We start from the raw sequence: 27836 nt of genomic DNA, 5'->3' as shown, positions 1-27836 counted from the left end.
GATGCTGATCCTGCTCACCAGATTTTCTCAGTGAGGGAGCCTCTTGAGTGGAGGAAGCCAATGGGCTGAACACGTGCCTCGTGGTTGCAGCAGGTTGATCGGCATCTCGAGGAGATGGGGATGGGCCAAATATCTGACTGGGGAATGGGCAGACAGAAGCCCCTGGAGTACCGGCAGAAAGTGGACGCAGCAATGCGCTACTTCGGCAGATGCTCCCATACCTGACCTGACCTTTGTCACACCTTCTTCTCTTCAGTCTTTCAAATGTGCTCCTCATCATGACCTCATGAACATACCCAATGCACATCCATGATCTTTGACACATGCTGCTTCTTTCCCATTCTTCACTTCTCTCATTACACATTTTTGTGTTGTTCATTCTTTCCTCCAGGTGCATGTCGCCTTATCCCCTCCCACTCCACCTATCCCCTCCTAATACCCCTTCGTAGTTTGTAAACCTGCTGCCCCTTATAAGTTTGCTCCTTCAATATCCTCGACTCTTGCATGGAAGATAAAAATGAAAAAAGGAATAGAGACAAAAACATTTTTTTTTAGAGTCAAATCACTTTCATCATTTTACACCAGAGGCATGACGTTTCGATACCTTGGCTGCAGAGATGATGCACAGGGCCTGATACTGCAAGTACTGGGAAATGTGTGAGATGGATTCTGCCACCAGCATGCTTCGACAGTGGAAAGTGAACTGAATGGCCTGTGTCCGGAAAAGGTGCCGAGGTAAGTCATACAGCAAGGCTTTCCGCAAATAAAAAATTAAAAAAGCAGATTATATGTCTAAACCGACTTTTATACACAAAGGTGTGAGCAGGGGAACTGGGAAGGTAGAAAAGTGTGGGAAGAGGGATGATACAAGGGAAAGGAGATTTGGAGGAAATACGAGTCATTCATTCATTCATTAACATGCAGCAACTGGCTGTTGGTTACATCATTTCTGGATGTGACAATGCCACATATACAATGTGAGACAATGCCACTGAAGGTTTCAGCAAGAATTTGAAATTTGGTCAGGGGGCCGATTACAATTACAAATTCTTTGGGTTCGTTTCTTTTTTTGCAAACACTGAGGTTATAAACACCCACCAGCAAATGCTGACAGACTGGACAACCAGCTTAATGTCTCATTCAACAGTACACAATTAATGGAGTGTGCCCTGCCTCCTAAGCATTAGGGGACCAGTTTATAGTTAGGTTGGGAATAGAACCAAAACTTGACAGCTAAAACATGAGTGTACAATTTTAGTCCAAAATAAGAGCAAGAGTCGTCCCTTCGTGGTCCGCAGTTCCTTACAGTACACAAGGCAATTGGGAAGTCTCACACAGTTTGGGCTAGAGGCCCTACATCACTTCTGATGCTTCTTGGCATAATGGAAGCCAAAAACTATGTGATACCCCACTGCCAGCAGATTGCAGGCCTCTCGATTCACCTATCGCAAACACCCCTTCCCATGACGATTCCGGTCTTACACCAGAAGTAATTTCATTCATCCTTCCAACTCTAGCCACGCTTGGTCAGACATGGTCATCGTCCAACACACTCCTTGTTTATCTTTGAGCTCCAACTCACATGGCATTCATCACTATGTAATCAAAAACTATGTTTCTTCTCAGCTTTCTTCCCACATTTCTTTGAGCTACTCGATCTTCCCTTTCACTATATTTGTGCTCTTCTGCCTTGGTCTTGCAGCTCTTCCAAGTAACTAGATATTTAGCAACTTCCAAGTAACTGCATTTAAAAATTAAATAAACGGGGAGAAAAGGCAATGGGATATATAGTGCAGCAGATTACTGAAATAATCTTTCACTTGGTGGTACAAGCACCAAATTTGGTATACATGTGCTCCAGGACCTATTCTCTCAGAAAAATATGTTACCCACGTTGAAAAACAAAATGGCCACCATTTTTGAAGATGGCCGCCATTTGAAGTGGTTTGAATCTGTGTTTGAGCTAAATTTTGATGGAATAATGCTATTTTAACGTTCTATGCATTGAAATATATGTTTTTGAGTTAGAAAAATCCATTTCTGCACTTACAAAATCGTAATTATTGAAAACTAAGATGATATGGCTGGAATTAAATGATGACAGGCTCTTTTAGTGCTACATTTTGCAAAAAGAAAAAAATGAAGAATAATATAGCATATACAGCAGGAAATTAATATCTTTTGATTCACGTGGTGGATTAGTAAATCATTTAGTCCTCACATTTGCATGCACACAACTGTGTACACTTGAGACTGAAGCGATAGCATTTACATCGCCCTCGGCATTCCGTCTTGCAGCCACATTTTGTTCACTGCTGACAACTCTGGGCAATGGGTGGAAGGGTCGTCCAAAAGACTTTCCAGACCTCACCATCTTTCTGCCACCCCCAGTTAGCAGGGCTTTCAGTTTGCATTTTGCACACTGTTGCCTGGCCCCATATGCAGCCTGCTCGGTAGGCAGACCGTTTGACATGCTGTATGAGAGCTGCGCTTGTCGGTGGAATGGCATCATAAGACCTTTGCTTCCGAGCGAACAAGTCCAGTCTTGCCTCATCAACTTTGTCCATTGTGCTGTTCTTGTCATACATGGTGATAACAAACTTCTCAAGGAAGTTGTAGTCTGCATTTTCCATGACTGGTGGGTACCGACTTAACTTCTTGAAGACGGGAGTCACTTGAGGGTAAACTTCCCATGCCTGCCATGCAGTTTTTTTTGCCTTTTCCGCGAAAAGCTGACAGAATATCACAGCCAGTGAAGGCATGAAAGAACAGCATGCCACTGGATTTGTCTGGGCCAAGATTCGCCACCATGTCATGAATTGGCAACCACTTAATGAACTGACCCTGGCCAAATTCAACCCACGGCATTTCCATGCCTGCGTCTTGGAGGGTAGCAAAAACACTGACTGCAACAACGAGAACATCTGTGTCACATGCTTTAATCAACACAGATGTCATCTGTTGCTTGGCTGCATGAAGAGCACAAGTGAAGATTCTGGAGTCGGCTTCCTCGTGGTTGCAAGGACTTAAGCCATCAAGACTGATGGATCTTTTGGAAAGAGCCTGATCTCCTTTGGTCACAACAACGACATTGTCAGGACACATGGTCACTATCTTATCAGCAAATAACCCAAAGAGCTCTGTCTTGTTGTTGTTGTTGTTGTTGTTGTTGTTGTTGTTGTTGTTGTTGTCTCTCAGGAAGCTTTTCCAGTTAGGTGGCAGCTTGGTTTTCTCCATCACTCGGCATCGATCCCCTTTGCCTCTCTTTGATCCTGTTTCATCCTTCAGGCTGGAAGTCCAATAAACAACAAAAACTACGTCTGTCCTCGCAAAATTCGATGAGTACATCTGAATCTTTGGAACTACATCTAGGACAGCATATTCTTCAAAGGTCTTTGATGTCTTTGGCGGCAATGAATACACAAGAGAGGACCCATCAATGATAGCAGCATCACATCCTGGTCTAGTGTCGGGAGGAGTAACTGTAGCTTCCAGAATTTTTGCAAGTTGCGACTTCTGACCAGTGTGGAGTTTCGCACTGTCACTCAGCGCCGCAGGGAAAGACTGGTTTTCATGTTGGAAAAACTCAAGCAGGTCACACTCTCGTGCTTGGCAGTTAGAAAAATCTACATTTTCTGCAAAAATGCAAAAAAAAAAAAAATTTGTTTTTCAACGTGGGTAACGTACTTTTCTGAGAAAATGGGTCCTAGAGCACATGTATACCAAATTTGGTGCTTGTACCACCAAGTGAAAGATTCTTGTGGGATACTGACTTAATCTGCCCCACTATTATGGAGCATATGGGGAAAGAGATAAATAATTCAGCAAATTTTACAAACATGTTACCTGGACAGACCCATACATAAAGTACAATATCAAGGTAATCCAGTATCCTATTGGAAGATCAAAATAAATAGATAGATAGGTAAATAAAAATGAATGAGTTCCCTTCCAAGGAACTTCGATGGAGGAGGAGGAGGCCATTAGGCCAATCAACGCCTGCGCTACACTTGCCAACTTATAGTTGTTTGTCCATGCCCTATCCTTTTAAATGTTGTGTTCAGCAAGGAAGCAGCACATACCACTTTTAAAGGTCTTTGGTATGACTCATCCGGGGTTCAAACCGCCAACCTCCCAGACTAAAAGCGGATGCTCTTACCATTACACGACTGAGTGTGGTGTACATAAATTTTCAGGGCACACAGAAAATGTGGATTTCAGGAATTTGCAACAACTGGCATGGTGCCAGCAAAAGAAAAGGAAATAAAAAATAAAAAAGTACAACTTTGCTAACTGGACGAGTACAAGTATGGCATATTGTTTGGTCAATTTTTATCAGTCCACACCAATGACAATGTTCTATGTGATGGCAAAATGAATCATTCTTCAAGGATTCTCAACATAAGAATACATTCTCTGGAATATCTCGAAGGTTACGAGAAAAATCCCAGCCTCTTACATGACCCTGCCAGGAAGATGCCGGAGACAAAAGTCTAGCAGTGGCTGGTAAAGTGCTGCTGTGCTGACAAAACAACAGAATGAGAGCAATGCTGGGGAGGCTAAACATAAGAGCTTCCTTCCTGTGTAGTCTCTCAGGGACGCCTATAATTTTTCCCAGCGTGATTTAAAAGGCAAGAACTTGAAATGATAAGTATCTATAAAAATATAAAATGATAAACAAGAAATCAAAATACGAGTCATGAATGATACTTGCAATGTTTATAATAAGCACAATAGTAATGGATGAGAAAGGTTCTGGAATGCGCATTTAAAAGTGGATGCAATTTCAATACAGCTCTGCAACTGCAGCTTAAATTGAATCTGTGACGTCGGCTGTTTGAAACCGCAGCAGAGTCGTACAAAAGACTAAAATTGTATGTGCTGCTTCCTCACTTGACTTGACGCTCAGCATTTGGAAGTATAGAGTATGCACAAACAACCATAAGTTGGCAACCACTGCACAGGCTCTTATGGGCCTAAATAGCCTCCACTTGTATCAAAAGTTCTTTGTAAGGGAACAATATTATTAATAAAGAGGGGAGAGGTCACAATCGTAGTCCAACAAAATGTGCCTAAAACTGCACAGCACAAGAAATTCATCAATTGTTTTTTTTTTTAACTCATGTGATACGCAGATACCAAAAATGCCTTCCGGAAAGGAATAAATCAGAACCTGCAGAAGTTCCACCAGCCGAAAGAGAGCTTTAACTGTTGTCTTTGTCATTGGTTTTTGCAGTGTGGCATGAAGGTTCATCGTGGTTCGGATAATGTTGCTCAGGTTGAAAGCATACAAAATGCCCTGCACACAAAACAAATATGGACAAGAGTTACAAACTCAAAACGTTGCTTCGCTTGTTGAACATCATCTGTGGAAATGAAATTGAAAGAAAACGTCAAGTAACGAGACCTTATGCAGTGTTGTCAAAATTAAAAATTAAATCTGGCGCACAGTGAATTCATCAATCACTGCAATTCTCTGGTGGACACATTATTTAACCTTTCATTTGTAGGGCTTCCATCAAGGTTTATATATTCAAATAAACTCACGATCTCCAAATATTTATGTGAACTGACATTTGTAAACATCACTGAGACCTGAGGCCAGCACTCCACAAAGCAGGCACAGGAAACATTACCAGCAACAAAGTCACGCGTGTTGTGCAGAAATTTAAAGAGAAGCCTTAAGTACATGAAATGTGTTAATGGCCCCCTCCCAGCTTCCTGAGCATTCATGTCATGTGGAGCACTGCTCAGCTTTTAAAATTCATGCATTTTCATAATCTTCAACACCAAGTAAAAAAAAAAAAAAAAAAAAAAAAGAAAAAAAAAAAAAGCAGCTTGCCAATAAAGTACCGCCTTCCCCCCACCCCCAAAAAATCTGTCACGTCTTGTGAAACATATCCCAAAACGGCTAATATCTACTAATGAAATATTTTGGTGAGTTACTTTGTTGATGTCAACACAGAAAGCAATAAATTGGGCCTCAATAAAAGAGAAATGTGCAAGACCATTGGTTGTGTAACAATTCAAGGTGAGGTTCAGATTTCTCAGTTATATTTTGATGCCAGAATATCCCAGTAAATATCACTTTCCTAATCTGTCTCCTCTTTTATTTCTCCTTTCATTGTACAAGAAACCCTCAACTATCGCAGGGGTTACGTTCCTGGAAAATGCCATGATAGTTAAAACCAAGGGCCAATGGGAAATTGGGGGGGGGGGATCGGTTCCTGGGCTTCAAGGAAATATAGAGGAAGGTGGCAGCAGCCACAAATAAACACATCAAAATTGAAACAAGGAAAAGAAATAATAATAAGACGTAAAATGTCATCGCTCCTGCTGTTTTAATAATTTTGCCGCACAGAGTTAAAGCGCTAGCCCATATTTATTTACAACCAAAATGGCCACCGGTCTACCAGTTTGCCATGTTTGATCAGATTGCAAAATAAAGTCAGGTGCTAATGTATGCCATTGTGTACTGCGCTTGTGCCACGTTTGAAAAAAATCGGACCGTGCATGTCCGAGAAATGGTTGAGGACGTATTCAACATCGGGTTTTTGTTTTTTTTACAACTAAAATGGCCGCCAGTCAGCCAAATTTGAGCTGATCTCGAATAAAAATGACTTGCATATGTAATGCACCATTCATTATCTGTGCGTCAAGTTTGATCAAGAAAGGTAAATACATGTCCAAGAAATGGTTGAGGACGTGTTCGGTACGATTCATAATTAAAAACTTGGCTTCATTCCGTATGCTGGCCTAATTACTACAATTAACGTTGCGCAAGAAACAACAACAGGCTCATAATGGGAGGTAATCATACAGACGGGCACAAACAATGACTCATCTCAGCTCAAAAACCACAATTGGCCAAAATGAAATCCTGCAAAAACCAAATCAGAACACAATAGGTTGCCCGCGATTGGTCGAAACCCACGATATTTGAGGGTTTACTACACTGCCTGTAGTCTGGCTTTACATTATAGGTAAAGGTGATTTTATGAAGTGATGTTGGCCAACAACATTTTCAGAAAGAAGTTTACAGTCAGGTGAGGGACACCACATCCCCACCCCCTGACTCTCCCACATGGTCAATTGGGTGCAAAGGGCTTTACTCTGGACTAGCAGATACCCGTCTACGACAGGTATGGGGGACAGGACGGATCACAATACTCGGTTCCGGTAGTTTCTTTGGATGTTTTGCGCCGCATTCAACAGCTCAGTTCATATTGGTGGCGTGTCTGGGTGCCCATGGTAGCGTTTGAGACCGGTTGCTTTAGATTGTTGGCCTTGACACATAGTGTCGGATGAGTAACACGAACGATTTGACATATTCATCGTTTCTATATTATCTCCATCAACAGATTAACAACATAGCAGGATAAAAGTCGTAAATGCCGAGTTGAACAAACGTCCTGAACTCATGGACGTAGTTAAGTAAAGCACGTCGTCTGGGACCCGGCCGTTGGTTTGCCGCCGAACGCTGCTGATTGTGACGTCATCGATTCCCTCTTTGAAAATTCTATCTATATTCGATTTTTTGAATCCGCTATCACCTGCGTAAATACATGGAACACATAATGTGAAGATTTCGGAAGTATGAACAGAATATGTTTTGAGAAAAGTGTGTTAGAAGTTCCAGGCTTACGCCCATTATATTATGATGATGTATCTGCCAAGCCTCAAACGAGTCTAAGTTTATAAAATATAACATAAAAGAGAAACAAGGAGAGTGAAAAGGTTGAGATATGGGATTAAAAAAAGAAAAGAAAGGGGTATGCAGTACTTAAATCTAGACCATCTACTTATCTCTCGGTTGTATTGAACAACAATAATGCATGTTATTAAAGGAGTCAAATCCAAAAACCCAATCCAAGAAGTCCGCAACAAGTGTGTCCACTCTGAATAACCAGAAAACAGCATCTGTCCAACCTCAAGAATGAACTTTCAAGCTTGTCTCCCTCCTCGAAAACATTTTGTAGTTGGCCTCCATAGCCAGCCACTGACTACGCATCGACCTTCCATGGCACACCTGAACTCCTATCCACCTACAAGGCCTTCATCTGCTGCTTGATGGAGTCCTGCTTTCCCCTCCAGGCTGATTCCTCTGCCTCACATCTTCCTCGGCTTCATGCTGTGGAAACCAAGGCCTTTAAGATTATGGGAATCTCCTGTGATGAAACCGAGTCTATGGGTCTATCACTTTGCCATCGCAGACAGGTCGGTGGTCTCCATCTTCTTCTGCCTTCTTTCTGGTCTTGCACCCTCTGCTCTTTCCGTACTTTGTCCATTCCAACCCCACCCCCACCAGGTTTCTGCAGGGATCACACAGTCCACCATCAACCCCCTTCTGGTGAAACTACCTAAATCCAGGGTCCAGGATCACTGCTCACCTCCACTCATTTGCTCCTCTATTCCCACCTGTGGAATCAACTTCCACATCCTATTCAATTTCATTCTTCCCTTCAGATCTTCAAAACATCTGTTTACCACCATCTCAGATAGTCCTCAATCCAAAACCATGATCTTTACTACCCTCGTAAATCCCACCCAAATCCCTCCTCCTTCAAATTTTCCAGTTTTGCTTTCTTGGAGTTGTCTTCTGTATCCAACTTGTCCACCCCATGCATGCGTGTTTTGGGTCCTGTTTTTGCCTGTTACATCCTGATCTGTTCTGCGTACTCGCTCTTTAATGAGCCTCGACAATGTATACAAATGTTTTGTTTTTTTATAAACAACCCAAGTACTGGCATGATACCTGGATGAAAAGATTGCAGCGGCTTGCCAGGTCGTTTGAAAATGGTCCCTTTAACACGGTTGAATCCATCTTGCTCATCCAAGCACCCACAACCATGTAGTAAGACTGGATCTCTCTGTGAAAAAGCAAGCATGGCTCAATAAGGCAAGAAACCAACAAAGAGAGGCAACAAGACAGTTCAACATACAAGGTCAAATTTCTCTCATTGTTGTATGTGAATAATAGCATGTAATAAGTGATAGATATATCAAATGTTTCAATGGATGATGGAGTGGTGGTGGTGTTGTTGTTGCAAGAACCTCCCCCACAAGCTCACTTGGCTTGTGTCTGTGCTCTCTGCTGCAGGAAAGCCTCTCTCTGTGTTTGTATGGCCTGAAGTGTTTTACGATCAACCAGTTGCTTATCTGATGGTTGAAGATACAGCAGAAGAAACTTGTCCACAAACCACACCACATTAGCTACGAGGGTTACTGCCGGGATCTGCAATGCAAGGCAGACAACACAAATGTTGGAGAAATGGTCCCACACTTTCAGTCTCTTACAAATAACAAATATTTGTAAGAACTATAACAAATAACAGTGTAACAGTAAGAACTATAACAAGTTGTAAGCAACTATAACAAATAGAAGTTAATACACTCATGTGCAAAAACCTTGGAATATTTTCTCAATGAACACTCATCAAAAAATAAAATTTTAATAAAATGGCAGCACTTAACATTTCAACCAGACTGGATGGTGTTATGGTTACAGCATCTATCACAGTCTGAGAGATCAATGGTTCAAACTCCAGCCGAGTAAGACCAACAAAAATGTTGATGGTACGTGCTGCTTCTTTGCTCGACGCTTTGCATTAAGAAAGGATGGAGCAATGATAACCATTGCATAGGCTTTGGAGTTCGTTGCAAGGAAACTAGTATTAAATAGTAAAATTATTGCAAAAACAAAAAAGCTTGTGTGACAAAGTCAAAATGCTCCAAAGCTGTAACAACAATGGAGGCAACATAAGTTGCTGTAATAACAAAAAGACAAGCCGTTATACCCATGTAGTCTCTTACCTTTCGGTGGACGTCCATCAACGTTTTGAAAAGCTTTTTGTCTAGTGCTCTGAATATGTTGAAATGCAGGGCATAAAGGCAGCATATGCTTACGAATCTCTGCCGTGATTCAATTTCTGTAGGCTCCCCTGAAAGATATGCAGACAGACGAAATGTAATGCAAAATTAAACTAGAACGGCACTCGGTAGAGTGCATACCCTCTGCTAAGCTGAACAGTATACGTTTTGTATCCCAGTGATTGGCCGGATCTGCATCTACGCCTTCACCAAAATCTAATCAGCTCGTTCTTGTCACCTACCCAACTCATCCACCAAGTTGTGTCAAAATCCGTCCACAACTCATTGAAATAGATTGCTATATGTATATCATTTTTAGCCCCATTTCTCAATGGTGAAGAATCACTTTAAAAATTATAGTACAGCATCAAGATTTCACCAAAATCAAATCAATTCCTCCTTGTCAAACACCCAACCATTCCACCAAATTTTGTCCAAATCCGTCCGTAACTCTTTGAAATACCCTGCTCACGGACAGACAGATAGAGGTGAACACATAACCTCCGTCCACCTCCAGTGACGGTGGTAATAAATAAATCAGACTAAACAGTACCTCCAGATGCAAGGTGGGAATATGCCCCATCCTATTTTTGATGTTCGGGCATATTCCTGGGGCACCTGCATCCCACACACTGGAATAAATTGTTTATATTCAAATGATGACAGGCTGATACACCTGCAACTTTTAACTGACACTGATGAGTGGACACCATGCTGTTGGGAATAAAAACATCAGCACAGTTTTTGTTTGTTGGATGTACGTCTGCTGGAAAGAATAAAAAATAAATAAATAAAGTGTCAAGTGTTTGCTTGAACTCATCCAAGGGAAAGATTGCTCGACAACCCTCACGATGGTGATCATAAGAATGCGCAAAGGATGCAGACACTTCATTGTTAATCTGAAGTCAAGTACAGTATGTGCTCAAGCAATTACTTTACATTGAGATTTAAAAAAAAGCATTAACCTTGGAGAATTCCTTTTATATTTCCGTATTTGTGAATAAACAAAGCTGCTCTGATGAATGCACAAAATTAGGGCAAAAGTACAGAGCGTGGGTGCCGGTGTGGAACAAGATGAAGACCTAGTCGTTAGTCCGGATGGTCAAAACATGACGAGTGTTTGAAGGCCCTTAGTCTGCTCAACAGCTATTTCGTTGTTTTGGGTTCACTTGGGCAAGCACAGCTGATGTGCATGCACAGCTCAAGAAAATGACAAAAGGTAACAGCAACAACCAAACTGACATGCATCAATGTCAAACTTCAGTAAGATGCTGCAAAGTATCTAAATGAATAAAAAAAAAGAAGAAAAGAAAAGAATAAACCAGACACGGTGACATTGTGGTTACAGGGTCAGCTCTTAATCCGGGAGGTCAATAGTTTGATTCTGGCCTCAGCCGAGTCATAAGGAACACTTTTAAAACGGCACGTGCTGTATCTATTGACGCTTAGAATTTAAAGTAAAGAGCATGGACGTAGGTTGGCATCCATGGGGAGGATGAAATGCCTCTTTAATTGCCCCGCTGAGTGGGGAGAGAAAAGCAACGCCATAAAGATGGTTCTGCTAGAACCCAGAGTGCTCTAGGAAGTGCCGTCACTTCTGAGAAACGCTGCCACTGAGCTTGGTGGGTCAAATCCGGTGTTGAATCGTGTATTTATCTGCAGGTGAACGATTTGTGTTGCTGCTCCTCCAAAAGCCTTAGACTTTGTTAAAAAAAACTTTTTTAAAGTTTGACATAAACATGTTTCATCCAAATATGCAAAGCTAACAACCATATTGTATGCTAAGTATAATAAACATGTACATGGCATTCAAGGAAATATAATAACATACCAAGTTTGGCCTCAATTGCCAAGAAGTGTGTGCGGATATTGTATGCAAACTCTTCCAAAAAAACACTGTTCTTGGAAACTATATTCTCCCCCTTATCAAAAGGGTGTTCCATGCAATTCTGCAAAGCAATCAAAACACATAATACAATGGGCGTTTAAAAGGTTCTGCCAACAAGATACAATAAGTGTAAGGACGTTGCAATGTAATTTTTTATTTTCAACGAGCAAATACAACCCGTCACTTTGCTGATGGGTCAAGATAGTGGGGGGGGGAGGAGGGGGAGAGAAAAAGAGAAAAAGAGAAAAAGAGAAAAAGAGAAAAAGAGAAAAAGAGAAAAAGAGAAAAAGAGAAAAAGAGAAAAAGAGAAAAAGAGAAAAAGAGAAAAAGAGAAAAAGAGAAAAAGAAAAAGAGAAAAAGAGAAAAAGAGAAAAAGAGAAAGAGAGAAAGAGAGAAAAGAGAAAAAGAGAGAGAAGAGAGAGAGAGAAAGAGAAAAAGAGAGAAAGAGAGAGAAAAGAGAGAAAAGAGAGAAAGAGAGAGAAAGAGAGAGAAAGAGAGAGAAAGAGAGAGAAAGAGAGAGAAAGAGAGAGAAAGAGAGAGAAAGAGAGAGAAAGAGAGAGAAAGAGAGAGAAAGAGAGAGAAAGAGAGAGAAAGAGAGAGAAAGAGAGAGAAAGAGAGAGAAAGAGAGAGAAAGAGAGAGAAAGAGAGAGAAAGAGAGAGAAAGAGAGAGAAGAGAGAGAGAGAAAGAGAGAGAAAGAGAGAGAAAGAGAGAGAAAGAGAGAGAAAGAGAGAGAAAGAGAGAGAAAGAGAGAGAAAGAGAGAGAAAGAGAGAGAAAGAGAGAGAAAGAGAGAGAAAGAGAGAGAAAGAGAGAAAGAGAGAAAGGGAAAGAGAAAGAGAAAGTTGGCAGGTGTAGGGTGAGAGGGGAAAGGGGAGGTAGAGAGGATGAAGGCAGGGAGTTAGGGGAGAGGTGGGGAGAGCAACACCTCACCAAAACGTTCACTGTAGGACTATTGCTATGCTATTCACTGTGGGAGAGAAGGTGGGATGCATGTGTGTGTGAGACAGACAGACAGACAGGCGCACTAGGGTGTTCCAAAAAAAATGAAAGTTTGATTTTTCCTGCTCCCTGATTTTGCCTTTGTTCCAATACCCCATAAGAACTTATAGGTCAAAAATGAACAAAATTCCATGATATTTAGGGGTTCCTCAAGTTGGCACAATTTTGGTTAATATTTACAAAATACACGTAATTTGCACAATGCAATATACTATTCTAAAAACTGCTTGATCTTTTAAACATGAAATAATCAAAATACAGTGACAATGCCTTTACAGAAATATATCATGTCAATAGTTCAATGTTCAGTTAATTCAAATGTCACTTGTATTGTTAAAGTGGCCTTAGTAGGCTTTGGAATGGCCTTTTGGTAGGCAGCCACAACCTGAAGCAGGTATTGAACCTGCTCCTCATCATGGGTCAAACTGCCATTATATGCTGTCATGAGTGCTATGCCGTGCTTAGCAGTGTCATTCACCACTTTGAGTCTTTGAACAGCCTCTTTAAATTTCACATAGACAAGATATTCTGGCCACAATAGTGGTTGCTTGACCAGGAAGTTGTGTGCCTCCTCTTGCCCATCTATTAGTAGCAAATCGAAGATTTTTAGAGAAAGTTGGCTGACATGTTGTTCCAGTGGCATGGCGGAGTTGAAAGACTTTCCATCCAGACGTTTAAGGATTTTCTCTGCTGGCTTCTTTTAAAAATTGGCAGTCATTGCCATTTTTGTCTCACAAGAGACCCAGTCATCGAAAAGTGCCAATGCTACCAAGTGCTCAGAGAAATACCATAGATGACGAAGCATTGTACTGCGTGAAGTGCACTGCATTGTGCATATTCGACGGCAAGTTGTCAGTTACAGTTTGGCAAATTTCAACAATATTGTGCCAACTTGAGGAACCCCTAAACATCCTCCAATCTGCTTCATATTTGGTGTGTATGTTTCTACTGTCAAATGGAACAAAGGCACACCCAGGGAGCATGAATATTCACTTATTTTTTTACCCCCTATGATGAAGCACCCTAAGGCGCACGCACATGCACACGCACATGGCGAGAGAGCAACAGAGGTATGAGAGGAGAGTGCTGCATTTTCTGAGGAGGGGACAGAGTGAGAGAAAAGGGTGGCTGAGAGGAGGAAAGGAAAAAACAAAAAGACAGGTGAGGGGTGGAGGTGGGGTTAGCAAACAGAATGATATGTGATGCTTCATGACTGAACATGAAAAAAAGTGTCAAAACAGCTGTACACACAACAACACAACAGAGTTTGTAAAGTAATCCGCTGGCACATCTGCAAAAACTTTGAAATTCCAATTCCAGAAAATCCGTGGGAAAATTAACCAAAAGTAATCACTGAAAACATTGAAGCACCGCTCACGTACGACCTTATGATCCCATTGGGCGGGAACATGGAAAACAAAGTATTGTGACCAGATATCATACTTGGACCTGGTGTTGGCTTAGTGGTTAGGGTGGCGGCTTGGGATCCTAGGGTTCTGAGTTCAAGCCCCCCACTGAATTCATACACCAGGGGGTTGACTCAGCCTGTCATCCTTCCGAGATGGGTGAAATGAGTACCAGTGTGTACTGGGAGAGGGGCATCAGTGACACAGTCACGCTTCCAAGAAATGATAACTACCCCGGCAGCTAAGCTGCCATATGCAAGAAGAAGAAGATATCATATTGAGGTACAAAAAAAAAGAGAAGGCAATGCTAATTGAGGTGTTAATATTAGTGATCTTGGAGTAATGATGCAGAAATCAAGAAAATGACCAAATTCCAAGACCTCAAGCATGAAGTAATAAGATCCTGGAAGCTGAAGAATGCCAGAGTTGTACCAGTGATGACGAAGAACCTCATGGGAATGATGAAGAAGAACCTCACAGAGATATTAAAAACCATCCCTGGGAATATCACGACAAACGAACTACAGTTGGAAATTGTCCTGGGCTCAGTAATGATCCTGAAGAGAGCCCTCGACACAAAACTGAAAATAGAAAAAAACTTCACAGCTTGGTCCATGAATCGTGACTTCTGACTGAAATGAAGGTGGATACTTTGGAGCCCACCCTGGGAGGACTCCATTCCACACTCTAAAACCCCAGATGTGCAAGCACGCACGCACACACACCCACACACGGTGGATACTTCCAGACCTGGGAAGGATACGTTGCACTTTCTGAAACCCGCATATGGAGATTTTGTAATGTTAGCAAATCGCCCAAAATGGAAACAGCAAACTGCATATGTAATTTCCAAAAAAAAAAAAAAATAACTAGGACCCCCCTGTGGACTGTGCCGTCATGGATTTCAATAGCAGGTTATGAAGCACGACGTTTCACTCAATGAATATACACTTTCTGCACATTCCATAATTTTTTCTTCACTCAATATAATCGTCTGAACAGTAGGAAAGGTTAAGTTTAATGCTTTGCTTCAATAAATACCCTGTTATAATAAAAATCACTAATTGGTTAAAATTTTCAGATTTCGACACTTATTTTGTTCACCAGATCAGATTCTCAAATCCGACATAATATTTTGATTATATACTTGAATTAGTCCATGAGAGTAGATCGTGTTTCCAAATCGAGGCATGCTTGAATAGGCCAAACAAAACGACGGCTGAAGACTGAAGACTCCAACAACCACATAGGGCTGACCAAGATGGCGTGCCGCCATCTTGGTAAGGCTAATTTGGGTTTGTTGTGATGAGGACAGCATAAATTATCTTCAAAAGGGGTGTTTTAATGAACTCAAACACCCAATTATCATTCTGGCACTTCCTTGGAGTTCTCTAAGTATGCATATAAAGTTTCAGGCTGCTAGGTTTTATGGTTTTGGAGTTATGGAGGACACACACATACGCACGCACGCACACCCTTTTATTAGTCTAAGATGTACGACTCATTAGCTTTTGTGGCATTTTCAACTGTTGCTGGAAGGAAGAAAAATGAGAACACGCGCTCGCACACGATCATGTGATCACCTGCAGAGCATAATCAGCAGAGTTACAAAAGATACATTACTTGATACCAGAAAAAGGCAAACGTTTTGGTGAAGAATTTTCACTCCCCACTCACCCCATCCCAAATACATTATACAGTGCCAAAATAACTCGAATGTGCAACATCCCCATCTCCATATTCCTCTTCGCTACCTTCACGAGTCTAGCTTTCTGTATACATAAATTATCAAATAAATAAATAAGCCAATGGGGAAGATTGTAGTCCAGGGTAAAATCGACCTCGATAAACACAATTGTTGTTCATACTTCCCTCTTTCTGCTACATTTATTGGAACTGCCACCGGAGAGTTCCATCTTAACGTCGCTAGAATGAGATGTGGGTGGTGCAACATTTAAATGTTTCTTAGCAGTTGCCCAAAGATGATTGTGGTGTATCTGCATTCAATAAGCAGTCATGTGGCTGAAATGAGTTGTTGGAGCAGGAACAGTAAGTTGCTGCATTGCATTATTCTGCAGAGACTACTCACAACAGTGAGACATGGGATTAATGTTGATCCGAGATGATCCCTTTGAGCAATCCGCTCTGTATTTGATGCAGTTAAGCTTCCTAAATGTTATTTCATATGGTTTGAGCATTCCATCACACTCCTGATTTGAACACTAGTTATGGTGGAGAGGTGTCGAAGGGTCGGGAAGTGAGACAATCACAGAATACGTGGACTGTAGCCAACGCTTGTAGCCACGGTATTGATGTGGCTGACCCAGTTGATCTTCTGATCAAGTGACCCTCAGGATGTTGACAATGCAGGTTTTTGGAATGTGGTGCAGTTGAAAGTCATGGGGTACCTCGTTGGGATTTCTCTTTGTTGAAGATGCATGGTCATTACCATCACACTTTTCACGCACGAATGTAACTTCCCACTTGACAAACACAAGTATATTAAATAAGAGCCGATACAGCTGAATTGCAGTACATCACTATGTTTGAATGAGTAAAATGATGAAATTAAAAAAAAAATTAAGAAATAAAAAAACCCCCTCAACTCCATCCAACTTTCACATCCTTCCCTATTGTTCCTACTTCCCCACAAGACTGGTATGCAAAATCCAGACAGTGTGCAAACTATTTAGGACAATTGGTCATCTGCTCCAATGCATTTTTTAATAAAGAAGATAAATTATGGTTGGGGGAGAGCTGGGTGGGGACTTAAGTAACTTCGATCAGGGAAAGTCTTTTTGGCCTCAAGTCTTTCACAAACCTACAGGCCCAATGTTTGACTGAAAGTGGCAAGAATTTGCAATTTGTTTAGGGTGCCAGTGACAACTCGCCTACTCCTGGCGAATAATTTGAGGGATCTTTAACATCCACCAAGGAATACTAGCAGACATGACAACTCAGCTTGCCGTCCATGCACAAAGGCAACACATTCATGATGCAACACCCTGCTTGCAAAGTACCAATCCAACAGTTTATAATCAGGCTGAGAATAAAACCGAGACGAGACAGCTCAAATGTAATTGCACTACTGCTGCAGCATCCTGTCGGACTCGTATGCAATTGTATAAAGTAAAATAATTTGGCACAGCTGGGTGAAGTCAATTGAGGGTCAGGAATGAATGTACTTATTTTGATGCAGGAATCGTGACGCACGTTTAACATTGTTACTTTTTCACTTTGAGAAAAATACAAAATTATTTTAAAACATGATTTGTCATGTCATGTGAATCATGTGCAAAGTTCATGTTTTGCAAAGGGAGTGTTGATGAGGGAAGAGCATGGGAAATCCTTGTCAAGTATTATGTTAATTATGACTATATATATATATATATATATATATATATATATATATATATATATATATATATATATATATATATATATATATATATATATATATATATATATATATATATATTGTTACGGTTGTGGAAATTCACAGAACACCATTCAGGCTTCCCAGAGATCAGTTATGTCGATAGGTGTGTGTTCAGATTAGATTTCCCCACAGATGTCAAAGGGATTTATTCGTGTAACCGGGCTGTGATCTGTGATCATTATTCTTTTGCTATCATTATTTTGGAACAACCACTACTTCAACACCCACAACCGCCTTTCAGCAACCACGCCATCCCCACCACAGCACTAACCACACGGCAACAACAACATCTCAACAACTCCCACCCCGATATCCATCAGAACGGGTAAACAGAAATGACGGTTGGAAAACAACTGCCGGCCTGTTTTGCTATAACGGCCTGTGCAGGCCTTGCCATGCCTTGTCTGCCTCCCTCTGCCTTGACCCCATGCCTGCTAGCCCTTGTTGTTTGCATTTTCCCCATTCTATCCATCACCATGTGCGCCAGGATCATCACGCGAGCTGCAGGGACGGCCCTGTAGGCAGCCGCACCACGGGACTGCATTGAGCAGCCCGTGCACCGTGTTTGCATCCATCCCTCCATCTGCACACGGGGACTGCATTGATGCAGCCCGTGCACCATTCATTTTTTGTGTGTTTGCTTGCTTCAGTGTTCATCCAGTGTTCTGCAGGGACTGCCCTGCAGGCAGCCGCACACAGGACTGCATTGGTGCAGCCCGTGCACCGTTTTGTGTTCACTGTGCTCATTTCAAAGGGGAGGCCTAAGACTGCATTGGGCAGCCGGCCATATTCCCTGTACACACCTGCATTTGTTCCATGTGCCAGAGACTGCATTTAGGCAGCCTGGCTCCCTGCTTCGAAAATGGCCTGTGGGATGGCGCATAGCCGCCGGGTTGGGGTGAGTTGCCTTCAGCAGCTGAAGACATGAAAAAGGTTTTGTGACAGACAACGGGGCCATTTGAACAGGCCCCGAAGACATCTGACCTTCAGCTGCGGGGGCGCTCACCCTCAAAATACTGACATTGCTATGTGCCTTTTTCCCACAGAGTCCGAGTCCATCAGTCCTGGGCCATGGTTTAGTGTAAATTTACAAGTTAAAGATAAGGGTAAATTGTACATGAGTTGCTTCCCCTACATGTTTGTCGTAGCGCCGGCAATTTAGTTAAGTCGTCTGCATGAGTGAGTTTGTTTAGTTAGTTAATCAGCCCGTAGGTTATTTACTTTTGGGACACGGATACACTAAATGTCGCACTCAGGGATCCGAAGGTAAATAGTACTAGGGGAAACTTACACATGAAGGCACACGAAAATTTGGCGACTCGGGAAGTCTGTAAAAAGGGGAGGGGGTAGTGTTACGGTTGTGTAAATTCACAGAACACCATTCACGCTTCCCAGAGATCAGTTATGTTGATAAGTTTGTGTTCAGATTAGATTTCCCCACCGATGTCGAAGGGATTTACTCGTGTAACCGGGCTGTGATCTTTGAGTCAGCCATTATTCTTTTGCTATCTTTATTTTGGAACAACCACGACTTCAACACCCACAACCGCCTTTCAACAACCACACCATCTCCACCACAGCGCTAACGACACTGCAACAACAACATCTCAACAACTCCCGCCCCGATATCCATCAGAACGGGTAAACAGAAATGACGGTTGTAAAACAACAACTGACCCCAGCCGAGCTCTGCTGGAATTTTCCCTCAGAAGGGCGAAAGAAACATAATGTCCGTGATCGGGCCAAAAGAGCGGGCCAAGAGCCGAGCCGAACCCCGCTGGAATGTACCCCCCCCCCGCGCACCGCAAAGGGAGGGGCGAGGCGCCGGGGCGATAAAAAGCCGGGCTAAAAACGCCAAGGGGTAGGTCGGTCTGGGTTCGGCGTGGAGTTGAGTGGAAGTCTGGGAGCGGAGGCGAGCTGCAATCGTCTGCAGTCTGGGAGTGCAGCGGAGTCTGTCAGCGAGGGGAAAGAGAGTCCCTCTGCTTGGTCTCTCTCCTTGGTCGACGGAGGCGCCGGTGGAGCTGGAGAGGAGTCGCCAGCCAGATCGCCGTTGAAGGCACGGGTGGAGTCCAGCGGAGTGCGGGCAGGGCCACCGATGGTCGCCGAACCAAGGCCCGGCGAGTCACGAGGGTGAAAGGTAGCCTGCACGGTCTCTCGGAGCCTCGCAGTCATCCCGGCTCCGAGGAACATTAAAGGCCTGCGGGCCCCATTCTCACCCTTTTCTTTCCTGGGGTTTCTTTGAATGAATGTTGTGGCGCCATGTCCGTCAAGTAGTGAACTGTTAAGTGCATGTACATAATAATAGAACGGTTGTAGTTCTTTGTCTTGCTTGTTCCTGCATTGCTTTACTGACTGCATGATTGCATACGTGTTCGATTGCTTACGTGTGTATAAATAAATGTCCTTGCGTGAATGTGACCTGTTCATTGCATCCTTTCCCTCAATTGAGCTGCCGCATTGCGTTCGGGATATTAGCTGGCTTTTAAATAGCCGATAAAGTAATCGGATCCGGCGGGACTTGGCGATATACACCGCTCGGAAAATCGCAAACGGAGCCAGCTGCTTAAGCGGCTCGTTTCCAAGCAGGTCCCGTTGAGGTGTAAATCCCCGGCATTTCTTTCTGCGCGCATACTTAGGTAAATCAACAATTCGGCGATCGGACTCTGTCACGCGCAGACAGAATAGTTGGCCGATTTACGGTGTGATTAAAAACACACCCGTAGCTGGATTTCGGCGTTGATCCGAAAGATGCGACTGGATTGCCACGGTCGGTGGGCACGCGGCCGCGATTGGTTAAAAGCAGTCGCTCGCACGCCAGGGTGGTGAGAATCCACAATATATATACTTGTCTAACAGACTTTAATTCTTTCCAGGTGGACAATTCCATGAGCAGAAATGAAGTGTACCTATCCGAGTGGAGCACAGAAGAGGAAAAGAGCTGCAGAGGAGAAGGAAAAAAAAAGCAAACTTCCAAAGTTATCAGTTTGGGTCACCCTTGGAGCAACAGCTACTGCTCCTCTGGACACAGCATCAACATTGTCCACTCCTGCAAGCACTTCCACATCCAATATTCCAGTTCCAAACACACCCATATCTACTCCTGCTGCTGGGGACGTTCCACAAGAAGAAATACACGAATATGTAATGTTAAAGGAGAATGTGATTCACATCTTGACAGATCCAGGACGATGGAACACGAAGAATACTAGTACAGTGGATTACTGGATTCGCAATGGGCCGGCATCATGTCAGAATCATGATTGCGACTTTTCAAACTCCCGACGAGTGTATGATGGAGAATAAAGAATGCAGACAAGGTAATTATCAAAGACAGTATTCAAATGTGAACTGCGGAATAGCGAGTCTATAAAACGTGAATAGCTGCTCTATTCACCATCCCAAGGTTGTTTGTACTGCTTTGCATTATATGCCTATTGTCCAAGAATGAATCCCCCTTTGCTACATCAGGATTTAACGATTGGAAAGACAGCAATCTTATTGTAGAACATGAAAATTGAGAAGAACATCGCAGGTGCATGATGGCATATTCGATTCAACAGAAAGAAACTGGGTGTGTGGATTCTGCATTGCTCAACCATCATCATTCAGAGCAGGAGTACTGGCATAAAGTGTTGACACGTGACACAAAAACGGAAACTTTCTCGGTATTCTAGAATTGTTGCGTGAATTTGACCCTTTTTTGGAAGAACATCTCACATATCATATCGCCAAACATTTGTGAAGAATTTATTGAATAAATTTATTGAATCATTTCGGTGGGTGGATGGGTAGGGGCCCCAGTACATTGCTTTGCCCAGGGCCTACAATGCTGTTAAGACAGCTCTGATTACACAACGGTTCTCCATATTAAAATAAAAAATAAAAAATCCCAAATTTACCCAGATCACCATAACTGCTGTTTCTGGAAATATAAATATTCTTTATTTGGCCAATGTGTTGGCTAAACCATGACACATCGACGCCCCGACATACGAGGCAGTGACACAAGCAAAGAAAAATAATTATTTTTTCAAATGGGTGGGACATCTTCAATGGTGAAGCCTCACAATTAAAGTCAGTCAGACCCTTCCTGAACACAAGAGGAAAGAGCAACCACCAATTAACAAGTTAGCCATTTGCATCAGATTTAATGCAAATAAATACACACAAAATTAGCAGCTTCATATATAAATGTCAAAAAGATTTGGCTGATTTTAATTTTTTTTTTTAATCTGGGGGGAAACTCCACAATTTGTTACTTCCGCTGACATGAAAATTGTTTTTGCGATTGTTCACTCTTTCAAAACAGCTGGTCATAATAAAAGATGATGGGATTATTCTTCTTAATCTTATACTTCGAGACGAGAGAAATGGCCGATAAATACAGTTTGGTTATTATTTAAATGCTCACTGTAGATACAAATTGAATATATATTTTAATTAGAAATTTGTGGATGAGCCTCAGGCAATCCAATCAGGTAATAAGGACATGCCAAGTGAATCAATCAGCAGAAAATTTTGGGATGATAAAAATTAAAATTAAAAAAAAAAAGTTCCTGAGAGCGATGTTTGGAAGAAGCAATGTGTAAATACCATGAAGCAAATTGGAACCACAAGTCCCTTCAACAGCACATGAAACTTAAAACCATGGAGAACACTCAAAAAGAACCAGCTACAAACCTGCAATAACATGCCGTCCAAGAGATCCGTTTCAAGTTTAAGCAAAAGTTTTTCCAGAGATCGCAGCTTGCCATCTGGGAGATCAAACCGTCCTGGATTATGATGAACAGACTTCAACAGCCTTGAAGCACAAGATGCACCAAAAAGAAAACACTTCAAAAACATATAAATGATAATCTTGTTTATAGACACAACCAAATTCATTTCATATGTCTGTTTATAGACACGGCCAAACCGGGATGTTTTTCGAAACAAGAATGTCGAAATTTCAGCAAATGCAATTCCGAATTTTAACAATGGCAAAACTTTTACAGTTTAATCATATCAATAACTGATTAATATAATATACATCTATATATATATATATATATATATATATATATATATATATATATATATATATATATATATATATATATATATATATATATATATATATATATATATATACACATATACATACATACACAGTGATCAGCATAAATGAGTACACCACGACAGATTTGTCAGAAAACCTTTAGTTTCCTTTCAGAATCCACATTTTCTATGGGATACTATAATACAAAACACTCCCACAAATGTGGGCCATTGATTGCAAACAAGATTTATTAATTTGCACACACAAAAAAGGATTTTTTCCCAACAAATTCATTAAAGACCATGCTGCAAAAATGAGTACACCCCAATGAAAGTCTTAGGAGCAAAGCTAAATTTTAGACTACAAAATCCTAATTAACATTAATTCAACCACAGGTGAGTCTAATTATTCATTAAACAGGTGTCCAGCAGACAGTTGACTATAAAAGGGTGCTACTTAACAAAGAAAACCCCTTCCCATTTCAAGCCATCAGCAATGGCACCACATGGAAGAGAAATGTCACAAGACCTGAGAAAGAAAATAATTTCTTTACACAAGGAAGGTGAAGGCTACAAGAAGATCAGCAAAGCTTTACTCATCAGTGAGAATACGGTAGCAAAAGTGATACAAAAATTTAACAAATATGGAACTGCAACCATCTCACAGAGACGTACAGGCCGTTCACGGAAGTTAACACCTCGACAGGAGCGTCTTCTGATGAGAAGGGCTGAAGAAAATCGCCATGCAAGTTCTCTGCACTTAGCTAAAGAAGTAGAAAGCCAAACTGGGGTGACCGTTTCCCATGACACAATACAGCGTACACTGCAGAGGAATGGCATGCATGGGTGTCGTCCACGAAGGAAGCCTCTCCTAAAGCTCATGCACAAAAAAGCCCGCCTAGGATTTGCCAGCGCCCATGCTAAAAAAAACATTTATCTTGGTCTCATCACTCCAGAGTATAGAGTCCCAGTAGTCTTCATCTTTTTTAGCATGGGCCCTGGCAAATCCTAGGCGGGCTTTTTTCTGCATGAGCTTTAGGAGAGGCCTCCATTCGTGGACGACTTCTGGGTGTGTGAGCGGTGGCATATGTATTTTTTATGGCCATGCATTCACCCTATGGACTGACCACAAGCACTCACAACTGTGCTATCTACCTCGGGCACAGGCGACAAACTGCTCCAACTGCATTGGTGGTCCGAACGCCACTATCAGTACAACTTTCAGCTCCAGTTTACACCTGGCAGGGACAATATGGTGGCAGACCTACTCTCCTGCTCTGTTGACACCCTGGCCTCTACCATCTGCTCTGACAGTGGGGACCATGGCCTCATTCAGTTGCTTCATGCCCCTCTCCAAGCTACGGTGTCCCTACAGGAGCTCCAATAGGCCTCTAAACTGGACTCCCGAAACATTGTTTTTGGAGTATCCCGAAACAGGCCGGTCAAATGCAACACATGAAGAGATAGAAAAATTAAAATCCCAACGATAATGAGGCCACTTGCACAATGTTACCATTTAATATGCACAAAAAGTTAGTGTTGTGCCAGTGTTCAAGATCATGCCACAACAACATACATGAAAAAAACTCCAAAAACAGTACATGTTCCATGTTGGCTCACTTGCATTGGATTCAGTTACTAAAGGATGCTGCGCAAACAGAGTTGAATGGTCTCTTTCAATGAACGTATGTGAGAGAGGGTTCTTTGTTTGTGCCAACCGTGGCAAACTTCATTCGCACTCAACCAAATGTAGTAGGGAAGAATGAAAGCACAAAAGTCGACAAAGCAGCCTAACCACAGAGAGAATGAAGAAATAATAATGACTTCCGTTACAAAAATGTCAACGGAGGAGGAGGCCATCAACCCTGCACAATGGTTGCCAACCCGTGGTTGTTTATCCATGCTCCATTTTCAAATGCTGAGCATCAGGCAAGGAAGCAGCACGTACCATTTTTAAAGTCTTTGGGATAACTCGGCCTGGTTCGAACCGCTAACCTCCAAGACTCGGAGCAGATGCTACGATGTATACTTTTCCTGCATGTTGTTGTGGAAGAACAAAACTGTTTTTCCCCAAAATGTGCAGGGTAAATATCATCACAACCTTATGTTTTCTGAGTATGTTGCTATCACCACTACCACCATCCAGATATTGATATTAGGACCTGGGTTGTGTTGGTTCACTATACCCAGATGGACCGTGATCGGAAGTAGTTGAGGCGTGGTAGATTATAAGAATGCTGTTATTAGCAATGAATTTTGCTCAGTGTTGGAAGGTGTTCATTTTGGAGATGGTAAGTGCTGTTGGTTATTTTATGCCCAACTCGCCTAACAACCACAAACTCGCTTTTGTTTCCCATTAAATTAGGTTACATCGTTTTTAGCAATTCAAATTCAATCTTCCATACTCAATGAATTGGAAAACTTTTAAGAAGAGGCAAACCCTCACTGCTGTTGCTGTACCGAATGCAGAGGTGGCAGGATAGGTTAATTCGGAGTGGGCTTGCTTCCAAGCTGTTTGACACTGGCTTCCATTCTTGATGAGAACAAATTGTTTTAAAAATAATAATAATTTGAACCACAACTGCAGTTCCTGTGCAACCCATGTAACAGACGAGTGCTGCGTTGTGGAGCACATAATATTTCAGTAGGAATCTGAAGCGGCCCACGCAGTTTACAATCGGGATGATGCAAAAGATAGCAGGGTACATTTGGTTACAGCGGTGGATCGATGGCGAGATTGGGATAGATGCTACATGCTGCGTACAAAACGGAAGTAATGCCCAAAATATTGTTAAAAATTTGATCCTGAAATCAGTCATCGAACCAACACTTGAAAAGAGCCATTCCCCCAAATTACCTTTTGTACATTGTCCAATGTTCTTTCAGAGTAATTTGGTTCTTGATTATCTCATCCAATGTAAGAAGCACAGTGAGGAGGTCACCAAGATGTTCAAATACAGTCTGATGTGGAATGAATGCAAAAGAATGAGCATAGTTCAAGGACATTTCAGAATGCAGATAAAAGGGAAAACTGTGGGAGTATATCCCAGGAAGATAAGAGAGCAAATAAAATATATAATTTACACAAGTCAATTACCTGTAAATGAACAGCTGATACATCGATAATCTTGGGTGCAGCCCTGATGAGCAACAAGAAGCAAGACCACACTCAGAATGTATATGCATGCACACATACACACAGAAGTGATGGAGTGAGAGTGAGAGAGGAGAGACAAAGGCGTATTGTCATGATGGGCAAGAAAACGGCAATACACAAAGAAGAAAGCCTTACTTGTTGCTGGTGTAAAGGGAAGCAAGCTGATGGATCATGTTGGCAACTACTTCATAACATCGGGCTACGAAGCAAGAGAGTTCCTGGAATATCAAGATTAAAATATATATATACAATTGGTGAAAACTGAACAATGGAATATCAGGACAAAATGCTGAAGTACATCATACTGCAATTACTAAAATGTATATTTCCTCTCAAAACAGCATGAAAAGTCAGTGGCATAATGGTTAAAGCATCCACTCTGAGTCTAGGAGATTGAGGGTTCAAACCGCAGCCGAGTCATACCAAAGACTTATAAAATGGTACATTGTGCTGCTTCCTTGATTGACGCTCAGCATGAAAAAAAACAACCAATGGGTTGGGAAGAGGAAATTCCTCCTTGATTGCCCTGCTGAGGCGGAGAGAAAAGTGATCTCATGAAGATGACGTCGCTGGTACCCAGGGTGCTCTGGGAAGTGATGTCACTTCCCCCAATCTCAGCGGCTGCGTTTATTCAAAAGTCAAGTCTGGTGTTATCTCGTGTACATGATTTGTGTTGCAGGTTCTCAACGAGGCTTACAGCCTGTATTTAAAAAAAAAAAAATAGAACAGCACTCTGTAGCGCGCATGCCTCCTTCAGGCTGAACAGTTTATGCTTTGTATCCCACTGATAGGCCGGATCTGGATCTGGACCTTAACCAAAATATAAACAATTCGTCATTGCCACACACTCAACCTGTCCACAAAATTTTGTTTGAATCCATTCATAACTTTTTGAGATATCCTGCTCACAGAGACAGACAGACAGACAGACAGATGTGAAAACATAACCTCTGTCCACCTTTTAAAAAAATAATAAATAATAAAAATTACCCCCGTGTGGGGGTGACGGTCATCTCTTATAATGTTTTTTTTACTCTCATAATTGATGAACCGTTGCCAGATATCTCCTAAAATGACAGACTAGATAGGTTTTGAAAATGGCGACTTTCACAACTCTCATGACCTTGACCCTGACCTCGAATCCGGGAAAAAATATGTCGTTGGGTATCACTCATCGACCTCTACCCACATACCAAACTTCATCAAGATCGGAAGTAAAAAGTTTTTTGTACCGGGAGCTGTTTTTGACCATCTTCCAGGTTACGTGGCGACCAAACGGGACGGAAATTCAAAAATCTGTCTGGTTAGATACAAGATAATTTTTTTTACTATCATAATCAATAAACAGTTGCCGAATGGCAGACTAGATAGGTTTTGAAAATGGCGATTTTTATAACTTACGTGACCTCGTGACCTTGACCCTGACAAAAGTTATATCGTTGTGCAACACTCATCGACCTCTACCCACATACTAAGTTTCATCAAGATAGGAAAGAAAAATTGTTGATGGACGGACGTACGGACATTTGGTCTGGCTTTATTAGGTCATCTCTGCCGAGATGACCTAAAAAAATTGGAGGGGAAAAAAATATTCAACAAAGCTCACTTTGAAAAGAAAGGATAAAATTCAAAGCTCAAAGCAAAAAACCATCTCAGATTAAGAAACGCTGGCCATCAATGGCAAAAAAGGAACTGTTACATTATCAAGACGACAGCTCAAATATCCTTCTGATCACAATAAATTGGAGAGTTTAGTGCAGACAAATTTATCTTTAATGTAAAAAAATGCCTTTGTCAGGCAATTAATCTCGAATGCCGTTTATCTTAACGGGACAATGTATGGTGGCCAAGCATCAGATATACAAAATCCAATCTTTCATAATGACCTGCGATATTATTTTCCATGAAGCACGATTTTCAGCAATTTACGAATCTCACCGTATAATAATATTCTTCATGCGAACATTTGCTTGCCAAGGCTTTACTTCAATAACTTCTGCAATTGACCCCAACACAGTACCACGACTGGTTTTTCCAACCA

The 27836-nt window shown here is 41.8% G+C and overlaps 1 protein-coding gene across 3 annotated transcripts in view; it reads right to left on the bottom strand.

Annotated features, from left to right (window-relative positions):
- The window catches only part of WASHC4 (WASH complex subunit 4), a 150769-nt gene that overhangs the window by 86719 nt on the left and 36214 nt on the right, over positions 1 to 27836 (bottom strand). For all 3 annotated transcript variants that reach the window (XM_085894150.1, XM_085894151.1, XM_085894149.1), the window contains exons 7-16: positions 25931 to 26013; positions 25736 to 25778; positions 25496 to 25599; positions 22282 to 22402; positions 11702 to 11819; positions 9814 to 9941; positions 9072 to 9235; positions 8756 to 8870; positions 5174 to 5299; positions 605 to 712 (exon numbers count right to left, since the gene is read on the bottom strand). In XM_085894150.1, the coding sequence (XP_085750276.1) occupies positions 605 to 712; positions 5174 to 5299; positions 8756 to 8870; positions 9072 to 9235; positions 9814 to 9941; positions 11702 to 11819; positions 22282 to 22402; positions 25496 to 25599; positions 25736 to 25778; positions 25931 to 26013 (1110 nt within the window). The remainder of the gene's footprint in view (positions 1 to 604; positions 713 to 5173; positions 5300 to 8755; positions 8871 to 9071; positions 9236 to 9813; positions 9942 to 11701; positions 11820 to 22281; positions 22403 to 25495; positions 25600 to 25735; positions 25779 to 25930; positions 26014 to 27836) is intronic.

The sequence above is a fragment of the Eptatretus burgeri genome, chromosome 9, assembly GCF_056783735.1.
Source record: "Eptatretus burgeri isolate ZD-2024b chromosome 9, Ebu_testis_v1, whole genome shotgun sequence".
NCBI classification, from domain to species: Eukaryota; Metazoa; Chordata; class Myxini; order Myxiniformes; family Myxinidae; genus Eptatretus; species Eptatretus burgeri.
This window is presented reverse-complemented; position numbering and strand designations above follow the sequence as displayed.